The 24,644-nt window shown below is 45.0% G+C and overlaps 3 protein-coding genes and 1 non-coding gene across 5 annotated transcripts in view; 3 read left to right on the top strand and 1 right to left on the bottom strand.

Moving 5' to 3' along the window:
- The window catches only part of col8a1a (collagen, type VIII, alpha 1a), a 13,381-nt gene extending 4,640 nt beyond the window's left edge, over positions 1–8,741 (top strand). Inside the window, exons 2-3 of the mRNA XM_060039225.1 lie at positions 3,575–3,887; positions 5,234–8,741. Of these exons, the coding sequence (XP_059895208.1) occupies positions 3,584–3,887; positions 5,234–7,170 (2,241 nt within the window). The 5' untranslated portion in view covers positions 3,575–3,583 and the 3' untranslated portion in view covers positions 7,171–8,741. The remainder of the gene's footprint in view (positions 1–3,574; positions 3,888–5,233) is intronic.
- Positions 8,742–8,930: 189 nt separating this feature from the next.
- On the top strand, positions 8,931–10,742 carry jagn1a (jagunal homolog 1a). Its single transcript, XM_060039244.1, has 3 exons — positions 8,931–9,069; positions 9,482–9,612; positions 9,743–10,742. The coding sequence occupies exons 2-3, from the start codon at positions 9,515–9,517 to the stop codon at positions 10,203–10,205; spliced, it is 561 nt and encodes a 186-aa protein (XP_059895227.1). The 5' UTR covers positions 8,931–9,069; positions 9,482–9,514; the 3' UTR covers positions 10,206–10,742.
- Positions 10,743–10,984: 242 nt separating this feature from the next.
- tfg (trafficking from ER to golgi regulator) lies at positions 10,985–24,493 on the top strand. 2 transcript variants are annotated; one of them, XM_060040914.1, is made up of 8 exons: positions 10,985–11,138; positions 13,193–13,406; positions 13,532–13,615; positions 16,988–17,134; positions 17,718–17,885; positions 18,181–18,309; positions 22,933–23,028; positions 23,154–24,493. In XM_060040914.1, exons 2-8 carry the CDS (start codon positions 13,223–13,225, stop codon positions 23,582–23,584), a joined length of 1,239 nt encoding a protein of 412 aa, XP_059896897.1. In that variant the 5' UTR covers positions 10,985–11,138; positions 13,193–13,222; the 3' UTR covers positions 23,585–24,493. The 2 variants fall into 2 exon arrangements, with proteins under 2 accessions (XP_059896897.1, XP_059896896.1); XM_060040913.1 differs by having other exon boundaries at positions 23,151–24,493.
- LOC132449244 (5S ribosomal RNA) lies at positions 16,244–16,362 on the bottom strand. Its single transcript, XR_009523557.1, has one exon. It is a non-coding gene; the product is annotated as a 5S ribosomal RNA (ribosomal RNA).
- Positions 24,494–24,644: the final 151 nt, after the last annotated feature.

The following is a 24,644-nucleotide window of genomic DNA, read 5'->3' as shown; positions in this document are numbered from 1 at the left end:
GTGGGAACTTTACCATGTGTTGTTTATGTAAAATATCCAGAAGATGTAGTAGGGGGAAACAGGCACACACACAATGCAGGCTACACTTCGAGAAGGTTTTCTGCTGTCTATATATAGGCTCAGCTGGGCAGGGAGCGCGACCAGCCGAGTGCGACCAGCTACACAGCAGTGGTTTTGGCAGCAGATGCTAGAACTGCCGACCTCATGTACCACCGAACTGATGCATGAGCTAGCATGCTAAACCATGCTAAACCATGCTAAATCATGCTAATTCATGTTAAATCCGCACTGCCGCTGATTGAATTTGGTGGGACGTGCAGAACAAATGAATATTTAAAGAGTGTATTTATGCGTGTGTGTGTGTGTGTGTGTGTGTGTGTGTGTGTGTGTGTGTGTGTGTGTGTGTGTGTGTGTGTGTGTGTGTGTGTGTGTGTGTGTGTGTGTGTGTGTGTGCGTGCGTGCGTGCGTGCGTGTTTGTGTGTGTGTGTGTTTATGCATGAAGTTAACAGTAAATGCATTGAGTGTAAATAGTATGATAATCACCTTTATAGCATGTTCAATAGATCCTAATGTGATCATCTGAGATCATGTGGTTCACATATGTTTGGTTGCCAAGAAAGAAAAATAAATACTTTGTGAAATTACAATAAGTAATCTTAATTTCTGTAATGCAAAATGCAAAGACATAGAGAAATACTCTGTCACCTTTCTAACACATATGTAACAATAGTTTGTTTCACCATTGTATAAAACCTGACTCTATGCACCCTCTAACGGCAGAAAGGGACCTAGCAGGTCCTAAGTTACAAACTCACCACAGTTTTTCCTAGCTTATTAGCTGTTGTTTTTTACTGTTCAGTGAAGGTCCATTGTCAAGTAGTCATAAATTGTACTACAACATTTCTATGCGTTTTTATAATTGTTTAGAATCTACACAATTATAAACACACTGATAAATGTTATATTACAATTTCATCTACATTGTAGATGATGTAGGCAAGCACTGACAGACAAAGTTTTATGCAATGATGATTTTTTTGGCTTCTTAATTATAATAATTTGGAAATAATATATAGGCCTACAATATTTTGTAACTATTATATACAATCTTATTGAAATTATGCATTCAAAATATTTGAAATTATTATTTTGAAAATAATAGCTCCTCTGTTGATTTGAAAGTTTAAAGTTATCCCTAACCGTAGGCCATAGTAAGTGAACCATTTTCCCAAACACGCCAAACCGGGGTAAGCACACTGAAGCTCTTAATAAACTTGTTTAGTAAATGCATTGTTGTTTAGTAAATGCATTGTTTAGTCAACTTGTTTACTCTCTGGAGGCGGTTGGCTGGTTAAAGTGTGACTGATTGTCACACATACTGAGCCAAATGTCAAAGTTGGACACTTTTCACTCCTTTGTTGCCTTGCCCGGCCACAAGTGCCCTCTGGTCTAAAATGCTTCGGTTACCTCTGCAGTGAAATTCAGCATAATGTTGGCTTCTTTTGGCTTAAAACAGATGTTCTTAGGAGTAGGATAGTATGAATCAGAAATGTTTGAAACGTGGGAGGGCTTCTGATGAATCTGCTATTCTTTGAGGTCGCTTTCGGTCGGATGGGAACTCTGGTCTGTCTATGTCTATACAGCATGGGTTTATAGGTTTGGTTTGTTCAGCGTTGTAATCCTCTGGTGTCTCTACGTTGGATGGCTCCAGACTTATTGAGATGGAAGGAATTACCCCTTTTTCCATTATACTTCCTTGAGCTTTATAATTAAGTCAACAGGTTTTTCTTTAAACCTTATACCCATGCATTTATGCCGAGGGTTGAGCAGAATATTGACGCTGGAATCCATGCGTAGGGAGCAGAGACAGCTCCAGACTAACCCTATTCATCAAAAGTCTCCGGCACGCTGGGCCTTTCATGACTGCGGGGAGGATGGGCCTCTTTCAAAGGTGCCGGCGAGAATGGCTCTCAAAGGGGCCGAGAGTAGCAGCGCCATGTTAGAACCAGCATCCGGCCGACAAAATGTTAAAGGGTAACAAGGATGCTTATCCTGCCTAGTAACGATGATGGAAAGGCCCAGAGGATGGGGTTCATGATGGGATTAGAATGAAGAATTATGGTGTCATTGTTCGCTGTATGGATGGATGGATGGATGGATGGATGGATGGATGGATGGATGGAGCGATGGATGAAGGGATAAATGGATGGATGGATGGATGGATGGATGGATGGATGGATGGATGGATGGATGGATGGATGGATGGATGGATGGATGGATGGATGGATGGATGGAGACATAGATGAAGGGATAAATGGATGGATGGATGGATACATGGATAGATGGATGGATGAATGAATGGATGGATGGATGGATGGATGGATGGAAGGGCAAGATTACATACAAAGTAGGCCATCTAACTTCACTGCAATCGCTATATAATGTCTATATATTCGCTATAGTTGTAACCGGAAGCCTATGCTTGTTTTGAGAGTAATATCCTGCTTTGAAGAATAAAATTGTTGTTACATTGCATTGCGGGACAACAAACGATAGAAATAAGCGATTGAAATAGAAATACATGATCTACATACAAATTCTAAATAAGGCTTAGTCATGCTGTCTCCTAGTTATTGTTGTTGTTCACCATTCAAATTGATGACAACCTTGCCGTTTTATATCGTATATTTTAATTTGAATAAACATAAGTATTCATGTTTGGTTTGGAGATGAGTCGTTGTCATAAGAAACACAACATAATGTGTTATCGTATTGACTCTATCTGGGATCAACTCAGGTACATTGATATATTTGATTCCCTTATGGAATATTTCAGGAAATATAATAAATGAAAAAATTATGGCAGAGATTTCACTTTCTTTTCCAATATAAAGAAAGAGGACTCTGTGAATAAGCAATAAGAATAATGTGAACATCATGATTGATTAATTAATTATTGATTAATTGATCAGTTCCTACAGATGTTTTATTGGTGATATTATAACACAATGCTACTTGACCGCTGGCCACTGTAAGGAAACACACTTTTGGCCTGTTACCCAAATTCTATATCTGAATAAATAGAGGTTAATTTACAAATCATTCTATCATCTTAAAAGCTAAAAAAGTAAGTTGTTTCCTCATTACCATATTTAGAATTAAGATTCCCCTTGGGTTATCTTTGAGACTAATTAAGGACTGTTAAATAAACTGACTTGATGGGAAATGACGACGACTGTGTAATGATGATGATGTTTAAATTTGTTGAAATATACTAATGACACCAACAAAGAATGGCATATGTTTTGTTAACACACACACACACACACACACACACACACACACACACACACACACACACACACACACACAAACACACACATTCTCTCACACATACACACAACCCCACCCAAACACACACACACACACACACACACACACACACACACACACACACACACACACACACACACACACACACACACACACACACACACACACAACCCTACACAGCCACTACACTACAGTATTCATTAGTGTTTATTATAGTTTCCGCCTTCTGCTTCCCCTGCAGGCCCCAGCCATGCCTCCCCTCCCTGCCCCCCTCTTCCTGGTGGCGCTCCAGCTTGTAGGACTCAGGGTTGTCCACTGTGGGGCGTACTACGGACACAAGCAACACCCACAGCACCACCAGCCCATGCAGCACGTCCAGCACGTCCAGCACATGGGCATTGGTAAGGAGGGATTCCCCCTGCCACAGTTCCACGGTAAAGAGATGCCCTACATGCAGTACCCCCACTACAGGAAGGAGATCCCCCAGATGCCCATGCACATGGGGAATGAGAACGCCCATAAAGGGGGCGGCTACAACGGCAGGCAGGACAAAGGTAATGGTCAACTATCAGCGGACAACCACAGAATGAGCACATCAATACATGCATACATGCATACATGCATACATACATACATACATACATACATACATACATACATACATACATACATACACACACACACATACATACATACATACATACATACATACATACACACATACATACATACATACATACATACATACATACACACATACATACATACATACATACATACATACATACATACATACACACATACATACATACATACATACATACATACATACATACATACATACATACATACATACATACATACATACATACACACACACACACATACATACATACATACATACATACATACATGCATACATACATACATACATACATACATACATACATACATACATACATACATACATACATATATTAGATATATTCATCCATCCATCCATCCATCCATGCATTCATACATACATACATACATACATACACACATACATACATACATACATACATACATACATACATACATACATACATACATACATACATACATACATACATACATACATACATACATACATACATACATACATACATACATATATTAGATATATTCATCCATCCATCCATCCATCCATGCATTCATACATACATACATACATACATACATACATACATACACACATACATACATACATACATGCATACATACATACATACATACATACATACATACATACATACATACATACATACATACATACATACATACATACATACATACATATATACATACACACACCACACATACATACATACATACATACATACATACACACACATACATACATACATACATACATACATACATACATACATACATACATACATACATACATACATACATACATACATACATACATACATACATACATATATTAGATATATTCATCCATCCATCCATCCATCCATGCATTCATACATACATACATACACACATACATACATACATACATGCATACATACATACATACATACATACATACATACATACATACATACATACATACATACATACATACATACATACATACATACATACATATATACATACACACACCACACATACATACATACATATATTAGATATATTCATCCATCCATCCATCCATCCATCCATGCATTCATGCATTCATACATACATACATACATACATACATACATACATACATACATACATACATACAGTAATTTATACATATTTACATACATACAACAATGATACAACAATTTTACTGGTTGTGTTATGGGTAATCGTGGGTAAATCATGTGCCCACTGCCTACAGGTCAGACAGTCCCCAGCGGTGCTGAAGGAATGCCCCAAGGTGAGCCAGGTCTAGCCGGGCCTCCCGGACCAGAGGGACCCATGGGACCTCCTGGACCGCCTGGAAACGGACAGCCGGGGCCTGCTGGAATACCGGGCCCTCTAGGTCCACCGGGGACACCTGGGGCGGGCAAGCCAGGTATGCCGGGACTGCCGGGCAAGCCATGTGGAAATGGTGAGCAGGGGCCACAAGGAGAAATGGGTCCCAGCGGCAGCGAAGGCCCCATTGGACAGCCGGGGCCTCAAGGATCTCCAGGACCGCCAGGGCTGCCTGGAATAGGAAAGGCAGGAGGTCAGGGTCTTCCAGGCCAGCCAGGAACCAAAGGCGATCCTGGGCACAAAGGCCTGCCGGGCCTGCCGGGATTACACGGACCCAAAGGGGACAAAGGGATGGGCGCGCCGGGACAACCGGGACACAAGGGTCTCCCTGGCCCCCGAGGGCCCCCCGGCGCGGGTGGGCTACCTGGCATCGGGAAGCCGGGTGCGAACGGACAGCCAGGGCAACACGGACCGCCAGGGAAGCCTGGACCTCTGGGCCCAAAAGGACATCCTGGGCCCTCCGGAACGGGAGGGGAGCCCGGGCCACCGGGTCTACCTGGTCATGGGAGACCAGGCCAGAACGGCCTGCCTGGACAGCCAGGACCCCTAGGGATGAAAGGTCATCCCGGACCCCCGGGACTTCCTGGGAAGCCAGGACTACCTGGTTTTGGAAAACCAGGATTCCAAGGGCCCAAGGGGGATAAGGGTATGGGTGGTCAACCGGGAGGTCCAGGACCTGCTGGAGATAAAGGTCACGGTGGTCTGCCTGGTATGCTTGGACCTCCTGGGCCAAATGGGCAACCGGGTTCCCCAGGTGTTATTGGACCGTCAGGCAGTGGTGGAGCCCCTGGTCCTAAAGGAGACCAAGGAGTAGGGGGACCAAAGGGGGTCGATGGAGTCAAGGGAGATCCTGGCCTGCAGGGACTTCCTGGAAAGGATGGTCTACCGGCAGAGCTTGGTGAGCCAGGACCCAGAGGTCCACCAGGAACCATTGGGCCAAAAGGAGAAAACGGGCACAAAGGTTTACCTGGGGCCCCTGGTTCAACAGGACTACCAGGTCCAAAGGGACAAGGCGCGGCTCCTGGTGAACTCGGGCCCCAAGGTCCTAAAGGAATTCCAGGGCTGGATGGTGCAGCAGGACCTATCGGACCACCTGGTCTTCTTGGTCCAAAAGGAGACAGTGGCGCTCCTGGTGGGCCTGGCATTGCAGGTGTGGGGACTCCAGGTGTCATTGGCCCAATGGGACCCCCAGGGAAGGATGGTATATCAGGACCGCCCGGAAAACCAGGTGAACCTGGTTCCCCCGGACCTCCGGGCCCACCTGGAACCGCTGACATGAATCCGGATTTGATGGGAGTCCTCCCGGGGATGGGCCCTGAAATCGATGGGGTCAAGGCTGGTGGTTACGGAACGAAGGGGAAGTTTGGGGAAAACGGGGCAGAGGTATTGGGGGCCAGTGGCTTGGAAATGCCAGCGTTTACAGCTTTAGTCACGACACCCTTCCCCCCAGTGGGTGCCCCCATTATCTTTGACAAGCTGTTGTATAACGGCCGCCAAAACTATAACCCTCAGACAGGTTTGTTCACATGTGACATGCCCGGCATATACTACTTTGCTTACCACATTCACTGCAAAGGGGCCAACATATGGGTGGCATTGATGAGGAACAATGAGCCTGTGATGTACACATACGATGAATACAAGAAGGGTTACCTGGACCAAGCGTCGGGCAGCGCAGTGCTCCCTCTACAACCGGGGGACACTGTGTACATTCAGATGCCCTCCGATCAGGCCTCAGGACTTTATGCTGGCCAGTACGTCCACTCGTCCTTCTCAGGGTATTTATTATACCCAATGTAAAAATGAAAACAACACATATTCATTTTTTGTAAAATAATAATGTTCGGTCAAAATAGGAAGGTGTATAACAGGATGACACAAAGTAAGGCCTAATTCTGAAACACAAATCAGTGTATAGACATTAAAAATGTCAACAATCTGTAGTGGGTGGTTGACAGAGATTAAAGCGTTATTAAACAGAAAGGTATGAGTATGAATGAGTGTGTTCAATGATTTTCATATTTACAGGCATAAATAACCAAATTGAATGTGTAACCTTGTAAAATGTTCACGTGAAATTGTGCTCTACACAATGTATGTGAACCTTCAAATCCTGTGTGTGTGTGTGTGTGTGTGTGTGTGTGTGTGTGTGTGTGTGTGTGTGTGTGTGTGTGTGTGTGTGTGTGTGTGTGTGTGTGTGTGCGTGCAAGCGTGCATGTGTGTATTTGTGTGCGTGTGTGCGCGCAAGCGTACATGCGTGTATTTGTGTGTGTGTGTGTGTGTGTGTGTGTGTGTGTGTGTGTGTGTGTGTGTATGTGGGTAGGTGGGCAGTACTTGGAGAGTGAGAGAGGAGGGGGCTAAACATGTGCAGTATGGTTGTTGCAACAGTGTCATACTGTTGCCTCAATGTTTCATCACTCACCAAGTATGGATCACTTTATACTTAAGCTGGCAGCTTCACTGTGTGGCAAAGAATGTATGAGGAAAGTTTGACATGTATTTCCTGTCAAACGGAGATTACGCATGCTATGTTTAGCATGTGTCCCTGGATAGGTTATTTTTTCTACTCTGAAAGCCTGAATTGTGATTGGTTATTTTCTAACGCAGACATTAAGAAGTTATGTAAGAGAAGTGTAAGGTGAAAGTTTGTACAGGTGATAATGTTTACTGGAATGATGGAAAAGGTTAACAGCATTCACGTAACATTCTAAATGAAGTGTTTACAAATGACTCAATCCCGATACAGAAGAGTTTTACTTTGAAGTACAAACATTCCTTGTACTCCAAAATGATGCTGTACTTCATTTTCATTTTTTTCATTTTAATAGAAGAGTAAGAGGAAAGGTAAAATATTATTTTGCTTGGTTTCAAGCAAAAGAACATTTAGCTAGAAATTAATTTAAGACATAATTTGTTGCTACACCTATCCTTCAACAAAGAATACAATTGATACAGTAATCACACTTAATGTACAAACCACTATGGTCAGAAGAAAACATTACATTACATTAGAAAACAGTGCATTAGCTTGTCCCTGTAGTCTAATAAATAATTTTAATAGCTCATGCCAAGACTGACAGTTTAAAAATGTTCAGCTTGTTACTTGTTTCGTTCAGAAAGACATATTTCACTACACTACCCAATTTCCAAACTCAGATCAGTTTATTTTGGTAATTTGTAATTGGAAATCACAAATATAACAAATATCCAAATCCTACGTCCTGTAGTGAAGATGACATCAGAAATAAAATTGTACATGCTATATAAACTTTTGAATCAAGGTGCTAAAATGTTTAGTGTAACCAAAGATACATCGATTTTGCTTTTGAAATTATGTATGTTGTTTTTCTTAATAAAAGATGTAATATAAATATTTTGTAATTCGCTTCTTTATTAGGCAAACACATATCACAAAATAATAATAAAAAAAAAAACGTTTGCATCCTTCCTTATAATGAGCAGTTTACATTAATATTTATTCTTTACAAACACAGCAGAAGTGAAGTGACCCCGCCCCGCCATCTGTGCAGGAAAGATGCTGATGCTGCTGCTGTGTCGCTGTCCTATGATGATAGGCTCGGGCTTTACGCATGCGCGTGATTAATCTGACGGTCATTCATCCGCTCTTCCTATTTGTAAGAGGTTTGTGTCAAGGTGCGATCGTTTTTTCTTTTTTTTGATAGAAGGAATTCCAAAACGGTAAGCAACCTCGTGATAACAACGAATATATGTCGAATTGTCAGTATTTATGAATGATCGTCAACGAAGGCAAACGTAAACAAGCGTTTCCGTTTGCGAGCGCTCGTTTAACATTTCCAACTAACCACACGCAGAGCTGCTGGCGATAAATATCGTTTTACAAGTCGAACAGATGATTAATTCACAGAACCGTCCAATTGAATCATCTATCTATCTCTGGGTGTATGTGTGTGTGTGTGTGTGTGGGGGGGGGGGGGGTTAAATGTTGGTCTTATTTGTTGTCTTGTTGAGTAAAGCACATCCCTTTGTTTCCAACAGCATTCAATTTAATGTCCCTTTTTCCAAGCCCTCCCTTCCTGAACATTATTGTGTCTGACTTATCATATTTAATCATATTTGATTGTTTAAACAGGATTGGGCTGAGTTTTAGTAAATAACACTCAACATGACGTCCCGTGGAGGTTTCAAGGCGGCTGGTACGAATAAAAGTGACTTCAAACCAACCAGAGCAAGGCCTTCAGCACACTCACATTACCAGATGAGGTACACTTCTAATCTGTTGTTAACCCCTCCCTTATATATACGAGATGAAAATAATTTCTGCAGATTTTCTACCTCAACGCTCCCCCTAAACACCTCCTAACCCCATCATGTCTCTTTGTGTACCGCCCAGCTCGCCGCTGAAGTCTGAAATCCGCAAGTTGAACTTTGTTCACCTGGCCACCTGGCTCCTGGTGGCGGCCCAGGTCGCCGTCAGCCACCTGGACCTGGTCTCCCACGCCACGGTGTCAATGCCCTTCCAGTGGCAGTACCCCTACCTCCTCAGCATGCTGCCCCTGGCCACCAGCAGCATCTCCCTGCCCAAGAACAACATCAGCTACCTGGTCATCTCCATGATCAGCTCGGGCCTGTTCTCGGTGGCGCCGCTCATCTACGGCAGCATGGAGATGTTCCCCGTGGCCCAGCTTCTGTACCGGCACGGCAAGGCGTACCGCTTCATTTTCGGCTACTCAGCGGTCACCATCATGTACCTGGTGATGCTGGTGGCGGTGCAGGTGCACGCTTGGCAGATCTACTACAGCAAGAGGCTGTTGGACTCGTGGTTCGACGACACTCAGGAGAAGAAGAAGAAATAAAGGGGGTCGAAGGTGGAATTGCTGTATTTATTTTAGGTGATTTCGATTATTTTGAGGAAAAGAAAACTATATGCATTCATGTTTAGTATTTTTTTTTATGAAACCCAGAAGGTTTAGAGTTGTAGGCCTGGAATCTGCATTGAAACAGTTGACAAGAAATACTTGAAAATACTCTGACTTTATGGCTACGTCAATTACATTTTCAAATTTAGGTGATGCCTCAAAACTACATTTTTGATCAAGTCAATGTACAACACGTCAAAAGACAACATATCAACTGTAACAAATAGATCCACTTGTAGGCCTACTGACTTCTATATATTAGGATAGTCTAAGCCAAGGAGTAGTATTTGTCTTGTAATATACTCAAGATTATTCATATTTACAATAATGAAAACAAGGCTAAATGTAGGACGTATTACTTGACTAGCTGTGACAGAGACCTCCTGGGGTTTTTCTTCTTTCCATGACTTACAATATGCTGGACTTTCCCCGATACATTTTTACCATTCTAAAATAAAGTATAAATAACAGCAATTGCCTGTATTGGTCGTTTCTGTCTCTGTCCCTTTCCGCAAAATTCTATATTTCTGTTATAAACGTAAAGTGTGCATAGCAAGGATGCATAGGTCAACTTTCATTCTTGTATTTGGACACTGTCATGATCACTGTAAGGGTTAGTGATGCATTCACAACCTAAACCCCCAAAAAATCGAACCTGACTATTCAAATTGGGTGTTTCCCTTATGAGTCGTGATTCTATTATCGGAACTGCGCATGGGCATGGGCGTATGCCACGTACTGTTGGACGTTGACAGTCGCGCTACTTCCTGGTGCTCACAATCAGCTTCTGTTAGCTAAGCTTACACATTTCGATACTCATAGTGTCAGCAAAACCTGTCCAAAACAGCGTGGTCAAGTCTTCTGATTCAGGTTGGTCATAGTTAACATAAATGTATGTACTAATTATATCTAGTTATTGTATTAAATTAACGTTACTGATCATAGGAGCCCATCTGAATAAGAGTTAGCTAGCTACATAGCTCTGTGCTAGGTACGCAGTCAACCCACAGCAGTTCGCCCAAACAGGTGTCCGGACTCAATTGCTACTTACGTAATTTGTTCTATTGACATTATTCCCCTAGGTCATTTCACTGTACTACCTTATCCCTTTTTACTGGCATCATTCCTTCAATCGACGTTAAGGAAATTAGCTAAAGAGTTGAGCCATTCATACTGGCCGGTTTATTCAGAATACCACTCAAAGTGATATCCTGTGGTCTTGTTTAGTAGATGACCGTCATCATTTATGGGATAGTGAAAAGTCTGGTCGGTCTGCTTTTGGGGACTGCGGTTCTTGTTGTCGTTATTGGTCGTAGAGCTGAGATGCTACCTTGGCCTAGCTCCTGTTAGCTTCTTGAAACTAGCCATTTCTTCGCTGCGTTCAGATGAAATGATGTTGCGTGTTGCTTGAGTTGTGTGTTGATGAGTCGTTTCTTTAGTAGAAACTGACAGGTTGACTAAGATCAAACATGTTGCCAGTATTCAGTGCTGTCTTCCAGCTGTTGCTACAAGTAGGCTAACATGTTAAGTGTAGCCACACAATCGCTAGCATCAGGCCAATTACTTGTCTGTCAAAAGACATTGGAGTTAATCTGGAAATAAATATCAACTATTCTTTATTTCCGTAGGGTGTGTCACCGTTATGCAGGGTTAATTAAAGAGTCAGGGTTAATGAATTTATTATTTTGGGATTTATTTACAGAGATGACAGGTGGATAATGTTTGAAATAGTGAAAAGACGTTTAAGTGATTGTGTATCAGTACGTTCGTAGTCGCTGATACGATCACGTTAGCACGTTTACAAAGGTCAATTAAAATCATGTTGTCTACGTCTTATCAACGTACGTTTTTCGGGTCAAAGTCTGTATAAAGATAATGCTGTATCGTAGTTTACAGCAGTCGCACTAACATTTAAGAAAGTTGTAGTAGCCCATTTGACTTTCAAATCGGTATTTAAAACCAATGTTATTATTCCTATTTCCATTGCGTACACATGTTTAAGGGCCAAATATTTTGGTCATCAGCTTGTTATGCTGCAGTAGATGGTACTCAGCGTGTTCCTTCCTATACACGTACTAGTTGTCCTTCGTATGGAACTCGTATTGGTACATTTAAATGGGCTAGCCCTTCAGATGTTTCTTAGAAGAAACATCTTGTTAAGTTCTGCTCAGCAGAACTGCTGAGCAGGTCAATGAGAGATCCTGCTTAACATGCATACAAACATGGCGATTACTACTGCTTGACTTTGTCAACAACATTTTTGTGAATATCTTTAATCCCCTTAACTTCCTAAATACAGGTCTACACTATTGGCCACCTGAATCTAAACACGAGTTTGTATATTTAATGTCAATGTATTTGTTGGCATTGTTGTAGGAATACTAGCATACAGGAAACCTAATATAGTAACGAACAACTCTCAATTACTTTCTATTTCAGTAAAGATTAAGAACTAGGTGGTACATCGTTTAACATTAGACTACCTGTTAAATCATTCTAATCTAGCTCTAATATATTTTAGTATTCCATTTTATGATATTAGACATTAGAAAACAAAAAGCTTTTTATTAGGATTGCTAGGATTACTATCCCAACAAGGCAGATTGCACTAGATTAAATCCAGGGATTACTTCCCTCAATTGCTATCGAAAATGTCTGGAACTCAGAATATTCTAGTTCATAATGGTGTCATGAGAACATGGCTTCATTCAAACAACCATCTTGTATATGCTGGGTCAAACATTCCCTCAGGGATCATCCCCACCAAGACAAACTTCTGTCAACATGCGCACAAAACCTACTTATATCAGATATCAGAATGGCAATAAAAACAGTTTGAAACAGCAAGGGGGCCCCTTGAGACGGGGATCCTCCCGTTGTCCACCGCCTCGTTAATAAGCGACATCTCTGTGTGGCGGCTGCAGAGGTGGGAGCAGAAGAGGGCAGACGGCACCATGAACGGCCAGCTGGATCTAAGTGGGAAGCTGATCATCAAAGCCCAGTTGGGCGACGACATCAGACGCATCCCCATCCATAATGAGGACATCACCTACGATGAGCTGGTGCTGATGATGCAGCGCGTGTTCCGGGGGAAGCTGCAGAGCAGCGACGAGGTGGCCATCAAGTACAAGGACGAGGGTATGTCTCTGGCTGGATCGAGAGGGCCGAGTGCCGGTGGCCGAAAAGAATGTTGGCTGAAAAAGATGTGTATTGTGAGGCGTTTTACTGAACCATCATCCTTTTCTCTTCCGACTCCCCAATAGATGATGACCTCATCACGATCTTCGACAGCTCTGACCTCTCCTTTGCCATCCAGTGCAGTAGAATACTCAAGCTCACTTTGTTTGGTAAGACGCCGTCATCATACTGAGTGTCTCCCATCCTGAACGGGACCTACCGAGTGTTCATCCGCAATGTAAAATCCAGCACATGGATTTCTACTTATTTTCTTTTTGCTTGAGATGATATTGATACAGTATTTATTCCAATTTAACTACAAAAATTCACCTCACATTTATGTTGTGGTACTTACTACAAGTGGGCACTGGGTGGCAGTCTAGTCCTGCACGAGACCATAGATTGTGTCCAATCCAGGTCTCTGGTTTCTCCAAATCTGCCAGATGCTGCTGGCCTGATATATTTCTGTATTGCTTGTTTGCATTTGTTAGATGCAAATAGATGTGTTTAGCTAAACGTTTGTGCTAGTTTTACCTGTTTGCATGAACTCAACCCAAATCCTTCCAATTCGTTTTTTAAATAGCCCACAGAAAGACATGCATGCATAATGCATGCATATATTAAAGGCACTCTAAAGTAATGTGTGCTATGCTTGTCATGATGAATCTATAAAGTAACACAAGAGGGGAAGGATTTCATCCCAGTTGTTAAAAGTCCATGAAGCTCCAGCATACGCAGCGACCCCGCATGGAAAATGACATTCCCTGGTGTTCAGGGAATGAAAGTTGTTATATGGGTATTATGAGTGTTCCAGCTGCCACTGTCTCGATAGTGTCCCTTCAAACCCCTCCGTCTCTGGTTTGTATCAAACACCCACACACAGAGACTTGGCATTCTCCAAGTGGAGACCAATAGGACACTGTGGAACCCTGCTTCATTTCCAACCTCATTGGAAATGGAGCAGGGTTCATCGTTGATACCATTTGCTGCAGAACCACTTGCTTTCGTGCTTGTAACTTTAGCTCCATTCGGGGGCCGAGGAATTGTGCTGCACATCAAACCACTTTGCCAGGCCTGGTGGTTGCAGCTATGGTTTATTAAACTGTCATTCATAGCCTGCATAGGCCGCTGCTTTCCTTCCCATGACCTCCGGCGTCCATTGTCTGTTTGGTGTGGGGGGGGGACCTGTGTTTGCCTTATTTAATTAGTTTCCTTGGCTCAGTCTGAGGATGAAAAGTAGGATTTTAATATGGAGAGTGCCTGGCATGCATAGCCATCCATACCAAACCAATGGCAGGCAAAGCAGCTTTTGTGTGCGTCGGTGGCTTGCCGAAATTAACATGCTGTGTTTTTGTTGAGCACCAAATGTCAACAGTGTATTTATCCCGGGACATGGTATATACATTCATGGAAGCAGGCAGTTTATTTCTCACCAGCACATTCTGCACTATTCCTTCTGGTGCAAGCCTTAATGGTGTTAAAGACTTACCAGCTGGGCTGATGTAGGGTTTGGTCAGACCATTGATTATAGACGGTTATTTACATATTTCTAACGTGCATTGTGAAATGTGAGCCTGTTAAACGACATCCACCCCATCCTGGTACCTGCTATAGGTGTGGACATACCATTCTCGGAGCACAGGCCCAAGGGCCTAGTTCTGAGTACAACACACTACATCTCAGCCAGTAAATCCAGTTTTCTTTTAGCCAATGTGAAAAATATGAATTACAGCCGCTTGATATTTTGGAATTTCATTACTGTCAGGTATTCAGAAAAAGAGTTGAAAGTAGGGCTGGTCAATATGGCCATCACGATATACTGTTTCATATCAGTTGATACGATAATTATTACGATATAAGTCTATTGGTGTGTTAACAGGGTACTCTATCCCCCCCCCCTCAGATTTTCAAAATAAACAGGATGGTTGGTTTAAACAGCCTCACCTGACGAATCAGATTGACTCGGGTCAGGTGACATCAATGACATCCTGCCAAACATACATGAAACAAACATCACCGCTGTCAATATTAATATCTTACTAAAACCAGGCTGCTCATATGTAACTGAGTTTAACAGTGCTGCAGGATACAGAAAATTAACAGTGCTCAGTTGCTTCACATACAAAAAAACTGAGGTCAGTATGAAGTTGTATATGGAATGCGCCAAACACTGGCGTTATACTATGTCTCCAAGGAGCTTTAAGAGAGGTGAACCCACTGAAGCATATAGAACATTCAAAACTGTGATTTGAAAGAATGTGTTTTAGGAAAGAGGGGGTTGTGTTATCCCCATGGTTTCAATCCACGCCAAACTTATGAAACATTTTTTGTAATGTAATTGTTACATGTAATGTAACGGTTGATTGTTATAATAAGTAATGTTGTGTATGAAATGCGCCAGAAACCGTAGCATTATATTTTAATAATAATGGATTGAATTTATATAGGGCTTTTCTAGACACTCAAAGACGAGAGAAGAGGGGACCTCACTAACGCACACCACACACCAGCTTGGAGTGGAGAGTGAGGGAATTAATGAGTCAGCCAATTATACAGGAAGATGATTAGGAGACCAGATTGAATGAGCCTGTTTGGGCCAGGACACCGGGAAAACCCTTACTCTTTGCGATAAGTGTCCTTGGATCTTTTATGACCTCACTGAGTCAGGACCTCGGTTTTACGTCTCCTTCGAAGGACGGCGGCTTCCACAGCACAGTGTCCCCGCACTGTACTCGGGCATCGGGATTGATCTTAAGGCCAGAGGGAAGAGGTGCCACCTATTGGCCACCACCCGACACTACTTATAGCCCCTGGTATTCCCAGGCGGTCTCCCATCCAAGTACTAACCAGGCCCGACCATGCCTAGCTTCCGAGATCAGACGAGATCGGGCGTGTCCATGGTGGTAAGGCCGTAAATTCTTAACCTCTTTAATATTTAAATTATTTAAGGGGTCAGAGAAGCCTAACCCTAACTCGTAAGTGGACATTAAATACATTGCTGCTCAGACAGCTTCATCAATCGTCCACACACACCCTAGCATTAACGTTATAGTATATGTGTACGGGGATACTTAATCTAAGACAAAGAGTTTGACCATCCACACACACCATGACATAATACAATAAGTGTCCGAAAAGCCCAACAGACAGAGCACCAAACAACCAATCGCCCTTGGTCCTGATGTCAGACCACCTCCGAAAAGGTACTCGCAAGACAAAAAAAGAACGCCACCTGCATGCGCAGCAGAGTGGAACATTTTACGTAGTGTTTTGGGGAGAACGGCAACACAGAGATTGGTGCTGTTAAATGTACATCGGAAATGTATATAAAGAACATATCATCGTGGAAAATTGTATCGCAATTAATATTGATTGATTGCCGACGTTATTGGGATTAAGACCCAGCTGTCCAATACTCTCTTTAGGGTCAAGCGCACAGAAGGGCGCCTTGTTCAGCTTGTAAAAAATACCCGTTTTCCCAATGAGTGACATAAACCATGTTGTGACTTCCCTAATGTCTTCTTCGTTGCGTCTCTCTCCAGTGAACGGCCAGCCACGACCCCTGGAGTCCAGTCAGGTGAAGCACCTGCGCAGGGAACTCATCGAGCTCCGGAACAAAGTCAACAGTCTGCTGGACAGCCTGGAGCCCCCCACGGAGCCTGGCCTCGCCGACAGCGCGCCCGACAGCGGTACAGAGCCCCTCCCAACCCGCCCTCAAACCACTCCTCTCCCCCGGTTCCCCTCTTAAGCCTTGCTGTGGCTCTGGAGAGCGATGTTCTGTTCTCACACACACACACGTCCCAGGGTTTTAGGATAGCTATTCATTTGGCAGCAGGATACCAGGCTCCACCTCTCTCTCTCATTTCCCATCAGGATGACGGTTATGTGTGTCTGGTTTTGACGTCAGTTGCGGCTGTTAAAGGCATTATTCGAAGTGAATGCACATCATATATATATGTTTTGAACCTTGAAATGGGATCGCAACGATGCATAACATTGCGAGTTTCCATCCTCGCACACACATCGTTGAAAGGACATCAAAGGAAAATGCCTGCGGGCCATATCATATGCATAGTTAATTTCCTTTTTATTCAGATCCAAAAATGTTGTGGTGAACAGTCAGGCTTCTTTTAGTGATTCGTCATGGATTCTCGCTGGCGTGGTCTTGATAGCTCATATAGCGTTGTCCTGTGTTCAGATCTTTGAGCTGCACTTTCTTCTTCATTCCTTCCTTGTCTTCAGACAACATTCAACCTCTTCTCTTCCCATTAGAAATGGTGGACGGGCGTGAGGGCAAGGCCCCGGCGGCAGAGCAGGCCATGAGGCAGGCCCCGCCCGTCAGCGCGGCCAGCATGTCGGCCTTCGACCCGCTGAAGATCCAGGAGGAGGTCAGCAAGAACGTCATCTCTGCTTTCGGCTTGAGCGAGGACCAGGCCCCAGGTAACCCCACCTAGCAACGCAACCTGGTCTTCCTGTTTTCTCTTTTATTTCAGGGGAGGAACGGAAAGATGGCATGACTGCAGTGATGAGTCAGGGCCAGACATGACCGTGTGATGCCGGCAAAGGGTGTCGACCCATTATTCAACACGCATTCGTTCTGTGGATTTGTTAATATGCCATGCTTTAACACAAGGCCTAAAATCGTGCTTTTATTTGATCGATCCATATTTGGTTGCCAATATTCCCGTGTGTCTTCATAATGCCTTTTTGTTTTTGTGCGTGTATGTGTTTTCAGCGCCCCCTGGTGTAGTGGCTGAGGAGCGCTCGGGAACCCCCGACAGCATCGCCTCCTCCTCCTCTGCTCCCCCCCAGCAGCCGACCCCTCATTATGCAGTCCAACCGGGAGCCCCCGCAGCCATGGACGGTGAGACGGGAGCACATGCATCCACACAACGTAGACACCCACACAATCATGTATTGTCGGCTCAAATTCATGCATAACATAGATGACAGGTATGCATAATCAATGGCCAGTTGTCGGTGTATACATTTATATTGCATAAATCATGAGTATGAATCCACTGTACAGACCCAGGGATGCACATCAAAAGAACACATTACCATAATGCATTCTGTCGTCTGGACAATGTTTTTTAATTATTATGAGGGATGATAGAAGAGCCGGTTTGGCTGAACAGATCACACGTAAATAATTGGAGTCCAGAAGGACCTCTTGCCCTGCTTTACTGATTAATTTGGATTTGACTGCTGTGCTTTCGGCATACCCTTCTGTAATTGTGAGCAAACGGGCCTCTGTATGGTCCAACCCCCTGGTGAACGAGACTGTTTCTCTCCCGCTCTCTCAACGTAAGTCCGAGCGGCAGCTCTGTTTATGATATAACTGTCGGTGGAGCCGTTGGCTAACTTAGTATTTTCCATAGTAGTCTTTATAAGGGAATGCATTTCTGTGGTTTCTCTGGCCACAGTGCTGTGCTGCGGTGGGTTCTGACCGCTGGTGTCACGGTCTACCACCCAGGCTTGTTTTTTTGCTCCCTTTGGTCCCGTATATATTTTCTTTAATAACACTCACGTTAGACACTTGGTGTCAAAATAAACGACCCTCTGCTGTTTTTCATGTGCTGGTGTCTGGAATTATGGACGCTGCTAAAATGGAATTTTGTATTATTGTGGGCGTGCAGATAAGTGTTGCTTAAAAAGTAAACCTCACACATGCTTACACACACCTCAATTTATCTTTCTGGTGTGTGTGTGTGTGTGTGTGGGAGAATGGCTTTATTGAGGCTTCCCAATGCCGCAGTGTCACTCACAGTCAGTAATTTAAACTCTTGGAGCGATTAAATGCTATTGTGTGGAACACTAGCTTTGGGTCAATTATTGTCTCGCCCTTTATGGGTACAGAGCCAGTACAGACTTTCCCCCTCCCCTCAAAGAATACCTAACTGTGCGTATCTAAGTCAATACTGTACAACAACAATATTACTCCTGCATTCATCTTCATCAGGAATACCATGCTATCTCTTAGATGTGTGCTTTTTCCGAGCAACATTATTTAATTTCAGTGTCATTTTTATCTCATGCTAGGCCCAGACCCAAGGCCTCTGAGTAAGTCTATCTCCTCTGGGATCAGAGAGAGGGAGAGAATAATGAGTGAGTTAGTGTTGCGGCGAAGGGAGTGAAAGATCCAACCTATTTGTGATGCTTTTCAGGAGTATTATTCCAAACTCCCCTGCCTTTAACATTCGTTTGCGCAACGGTGGTCAGCCCTTCTGCTGCACATGAAATGTCGGAGAATGCCCTTTTCCTGCACACTTGATTTCACTAATAACCCCAATCAATAATCCATTGATTAGTTGAATCAAGTTGGGGAAAGGAAGGGTTGGAAGGAAAAGTTTAAGGCTGCAGTATTCTTTTCGAACTTTGATTGGAAATTCTCCAATCCATTCGGAACATCCAGAGCTGCAGACTAGTTGGACATCGCAGACGTCTAAATGCACCTGCAGTACCGTCATTGGCTCGCCTGACTGCAGAGCGAACTCCCTCCCTCTCGCCTCATCCACCAGCAGCTCTGTGGTTTGGCTGGACCATGGTCGCAAGCCAAGATCTGTAGTGCCTCGGGTTGAGTTTCATGGGGCCAATGGGAGGAATCAGTCATGTATACGGACACCACGTTAGAGGGAAACGCGGTTCTCACCGAAACAGCTCGGCCTCAGGATGGGTCTGGGCTGTTTTCAACCATTTGGAAAGAGTCCATGATGATCTTTTGGAGAGATGGTCACTTTTTCCTTCCTGGCAGTTGAAGCCTCTGGGGTACCACCGGGATCAAGCTGGCATTGGGAGAATGGAGCTTATCTTGCAGCTCAACCTTTTAAACCCCTGGTTGGAAAAACATGACAACAAGAGTTTCAGCAGGTCCCTGAATCTCCAACAGTTCCTGGAGCTCCATCCCATACCTAATGCTCCACCCTGACCTCATCGTACCAGAAGGTGTCCAAAAACAACATCTTAAAAAAAACTAACTTCTAATCGAATGTCTTCACGCATTGGCTCGCTGCAGGGTTTTCATGCACAACGTGGCGGATCCTTTTGGAGCACTACCAATCATTTGTCTTCCTCACTCCCTCCCTCCATACCTCCCCACCTCCCTCCATCCCTCCCCATCTCTTCTTCTTTATTTCCCTGCCTTCCAAGGCAGCAGATGGTCGGCACACTGCCTTGGCCGAGAGAACAAGTTATTCCGAACCGGGATTTCCTGAGATTCGGCTCTGTTCCCTCTCCACTCTGACATGCCCTCTGACACGTTCTGCTAGTCCGTGGGGGAATCAGTGCCATTGAGGTCAATCCGTGGACACAAACTTTTGGTGAAGATGCCAAATGTGTGTGTCTTAAGATCAACCCTCATCGGATTACTTGTAACCTCAAGAATGCGGCTCACAAGATCAATAAGCAGATGTCAAACGTATATTTATTTACTCCACATCGTAAGTCGTGTCACTGAGGCCTCTTAGCAGCAGGTTTTCCACCGACCAGAGGAACACCCTGCGCTAAGAGAGCAGCGTGGACCGTCACGTGAGCAGCTGTGTTTTGACGGAGAACGTTTACTTTCTTAAAGCAAATGGCACTGATGTTTTCTCTCGCTAAACCTCAGATTGATATCCTCGAGGGTTCCTCTGCATTGTTTATTCTAACTCCAAGGCCATGCTCTCGCTGTCTCTCCTCAAGAGGTCCCCAGCGGTCCCCCCCCTTCCCCCCTTCTTCCCCCTTTGCAGAGAGACTCTCTGATTCTGCTGGAGTTAAACAAGCTCTGAGCACCGCGGGCCAAACGTAGCCTGACAGCAGTGCATCCTTCCATCAGTTACATAACGGGGTGATGGATAGCAGACTGAAGAAAACAAGGGGGGCGTCCAATTTCACACATAGGCCCGCTCGCACCGGGGAAATAAACAAAGTAAAGCTCATTGCTAGGATGTGAGTGGTGTTGTCAGCGGGTTAACAGATGGCTGCCACATTCACTCTTTCACCCGGATCACAGCGGATTAATGCAGATCCTAGTGTTGCCTTCCACAGTGTGGTTGGGTCTCCTTACACAAATAATTTCTCCCGGGATGATAAATGGTGCGCCGTTGCGTTGGGCGCGTACATGGAATCCGATCCTCCTGTAAGACTTATTTCAAGAGCAAGAGTTTCCCCTTTGTCGAGTCGTAATCGAAGGGCGTTCATGCACCACGAGATATGTTGTTGATATTCGGCGGTTGCCAAGCTTTTAGACCCGGCAGCCGCGGCCAAACACAGAGGCCTCTTCTGACCCCGAGTACATGGGAGTTTCCAAGGCCAGGGTCCTCCTCCCAATGGCCGGGGGTCTCCCACTCAGTTCCTAGGAGACGAGGAGGGCTCCTTTATCTCTCAAAGGGTGGAAAGCCAGCGCTCACAGTTTTACTGCCACAGTAAAGCCACTGAACTCTGCAGGGCCCCTTTGGCAGTATGTCTCAGGTACAGTTTTGTGCCTTCATTTATTTATCTTTTAGGTGTCCTTCTTTTATTTATTTTTGGGGCTGTACGTGCCAGGCTGGACAGTGTGAAGTGTTCTCATAAAGAAACGAAAACAAACCCTGGTTTGCTGACGTACCCCTTGTGAGAACTTCCAGCTCGGCCAAAAAACCTCTATGTTTTCCTCCCGATGGACGAGCCAGAGTTGTGTCTGCGTTGTGTTGTGTCAAATGGGGGGAGGTATCGATAAGTAAAAACACGATGCTGAAATGTTTCCCCCACAGGTTTTTAAATGAATCAATCCCATCAGCGTGCAGGCTATTCAGGGTCCTGAGCTCTTAGTGACAGCACTCGTCCTACATGTGTATTCATAAGCGGCGTGGAGCGGTGAAGTCATGGGTAACCTGACCGCAGGACGTTAGCCTCGGCAGACACGGGGGGGGGGGGGGCCTCTTAGCATCGACCGCAGTTACCCCCGCGACGTGGACTCGCGTTATGTTCAGCCTCTGCGGCTGGCCACTCGTTGCGCCGCGCCAGCACACGTCAGTACGACACGGCGCAGGAATGCTGGAGTGCGTGAGCACGCCTGTGTCTTGGTGTACATTGGTTTCTGTCCGCCGTGGCACCTGCATGCTGCGGTGTTTAGCTTGGAGAGCCCCAGCTGGCCGTGAGGAGAGCTGGGTGCTGGGCCTCTAGGAACAAATTGTTTTATCATGGCGCGAGCAGCTGTGGTCGCTCAGGCCGCCGGGTGCTGCTCTCTCCACATGTACAGATGCAGGCCCGTCTTTACACATAATCGGTTACGGTTGTTTGTTAAAGGTATCCATTTGTAATGGGTTTGGTTCGGGGGATGTGGGCAGTGTAATGACACGGTAAAGGATCGGTGTGGAGCTGTTTTTCGTCAGCCTCGATTTATCAGGGCGGCCCACAAGGAGACATTAGTGTTTGCTCTGTCAATACTCTCCTCCCCTTATACACAGCATACATGGTTCGAAATGCTCCCCCACTGACCCCATGCGGTGTGTTCCTCTTTAAACTGCAGGTCAGGTTTATCAGCAGTACCAGGCTCCTGGTGGATACCCCCCCCAGCAGCCTGCTGCTCCCCCCCAGCAGCAGCAGTATGGGCTGCAGTACGCCGGTAAGCATGCTGGTCGGCCCATAGCTGACATGCTGTGTGTTGATGCTCCGTCAGTGCTTTAGGAATAAAAAACCTTATCTTGTGTGGGTGTGTGTGTGTGTGTGTGTGTGTCCGTCTGTCAGCAGGCTACAACACCCAGCCCGGAGCACCACAGCCTGGCCCTCCACAGCCGCAGCAGCCGCAGCAGCCGCAGCAGCCGCAGCAGTTCCAGAACTACCCCCCTGCCTCCTCCCAGGCCCCGGCCCCCGGCCAGGCCCCTACCCCGGGCTTCCAGGCCGGGCAGCAGCAGCAGCAGCAGCCCCCTCCGCCCCAGGGGGCTCAGCAGTACCCCCCGGGAGCCTTCCCTCCCCAAAACTACACCGCCCAGGCCTCCCAGCCGGCCAACTACAGCCTGCCTCCCAACGCCCAGCCCGGCCAAGGGTACCAGCCGCGGCCCGCGTACACCCCGCCCCCGGGCAGCAATGTCACCCCTCCGCCCGGGTCAGCTAACCCCTATGCCCGCAACCGCCCCCCCTACGGCGGTGGCTACACTCAGCCGGGGCCCGGGTACCGATAAAAGCTGCTTTAACCGGGCGCCGGAGCTCCGCAATACATCTAAGGCCGACCCTGTGCGGCGCCAGGCTCTGCGTGGCCTGGTCACCGTTCACATGGTGTTCAAATCCACCCCCCCACTGTTCAACAAGTTACCCCCTCTATTAGAAGCACCCACCCCCCCGGTCTGTCGTATGTTTCCATGCTGTCTCTCCAGCAAAACATTCTGACCGCTGTTGGATAGTTTTAGTTTGTTTTTAGTTATTCCCCCTCTCCCCCCACCCTGAGAGAATGGCCTGCTAAATGATCACCATGCCTCCAGCGTCTGTCTGTGTGTAGTTTTAATTCTGTCTCCGTGCACACCCCTGTGAGATTCCAAACAGGCTGTCGTCGTACAAGCTTTTTATTTCTCTTTCGTCCTTCATGATCAACATTATTTTTCCTGCTGAAATCGGTGTGTCCCTAATATCCATCTATATATATATATATACATAATATATATACATATAGCGTGCTCGGCAAACAGATAATGTTGATAATGGAAGCGTCTAACTGGCCTTGTTGGTTAGATGCCTTTTGAAGACTCTTATAGAATAAAATGTTGCACCTTTTATGTTTTTGTTTTTGTTTTGATGTCCCTCAATGTGTATTAATTATGTTGCTGTTTAAACTGCCCTGCGTTGGAAACCCTAGTTTATGTGAGCGATGGTTCATGGGAGGTTGCAGATTAGTGGCATCCCGAAAGGATTAACCTGATCTCCTCTTTATCTTCTTGTAATTACTTTCTCTCGCTCTTTCTATCACTTTATCCGGTCACTCGTTTTTACTAATATATCAAATAAAGGAAAAACTCACACCTTTCTGTAATATTAGTTGTTAATGTATAAATTGTAACATTTTTTTCTCTGGAACCTAATAAAACATTGAGACCCAAGAGTTTTCTTTAGTGGGGATATTTCGTTGCACCTGGAAAAGCTTTCGTCTCGGTCGCTTGCCCTGTCTACACCTCCTCGTTGTGGTTTCTGAGTTCATGTCTGTTGAGCTTCGCTTCCCAGGTCTCTCACTCTCTCCTTCCCCCGATTTGG

Source organism: Gadus macrocephalus, chromosome 20, assembly GCF_031168955.1.
Source record: "Gadus macrocephalus chromosome 20, ASM3116895v1".
Classification (NCBI taxonomy): Eukaryota; Metazoa; Chordata; class Actinopteri; order Gadiformes; family Gadidae; genus Gadus; species Gadus macrocephalus.
Note: the sequence above shows the minus strand (reverse complement) of the source record. Positions and strands in the feature narration are given on the sequence as shown.

What these genes read in the sequence shown, in the direction of transcription:
- tfg (XM_060040913.1), top strand. Translation starts at nt 13,223, where the DNA reads ATGAACGGCCAGCTGGATCTAAGTGGGAAGCTGATCATCAAAGCCCAG. An exon ending in GAGCGAGGACCAGGCCCCAG is followed by an intron (nt 17,886 to 18,180) that starts GTAACCCCACCT and finishes ATGTGTTTTCAG; the next exon opens with CGCCCCCTGGTGTAGTGGCT. An exon ending in AGCCCCCGCAGCCATGGACG is followed by an intron (nt 18,310 to 22,932) that starts GTGAGACGGGAG and finishes TTTAAACTGCAG; the next exon opens with GTCAGGTTTATCAGCAGTAC.
- jagn1a (XM_060039244.1), top strand. Translation starts at nt 9,515, where the DNA reads ATGACGTCCCGTGGAGGTTTCAAGGCGGCTGGTACGAATAAAAGTGAC. An exon ending in CACTCACATTACCAGATGAG is followed by an intron (nt 9,613 to 9,742) that starts GTACACTTCTAA and finishes TGTACCGCCCAG; the next exon opens with CTCGCCGCTGAAGTCTGAAA.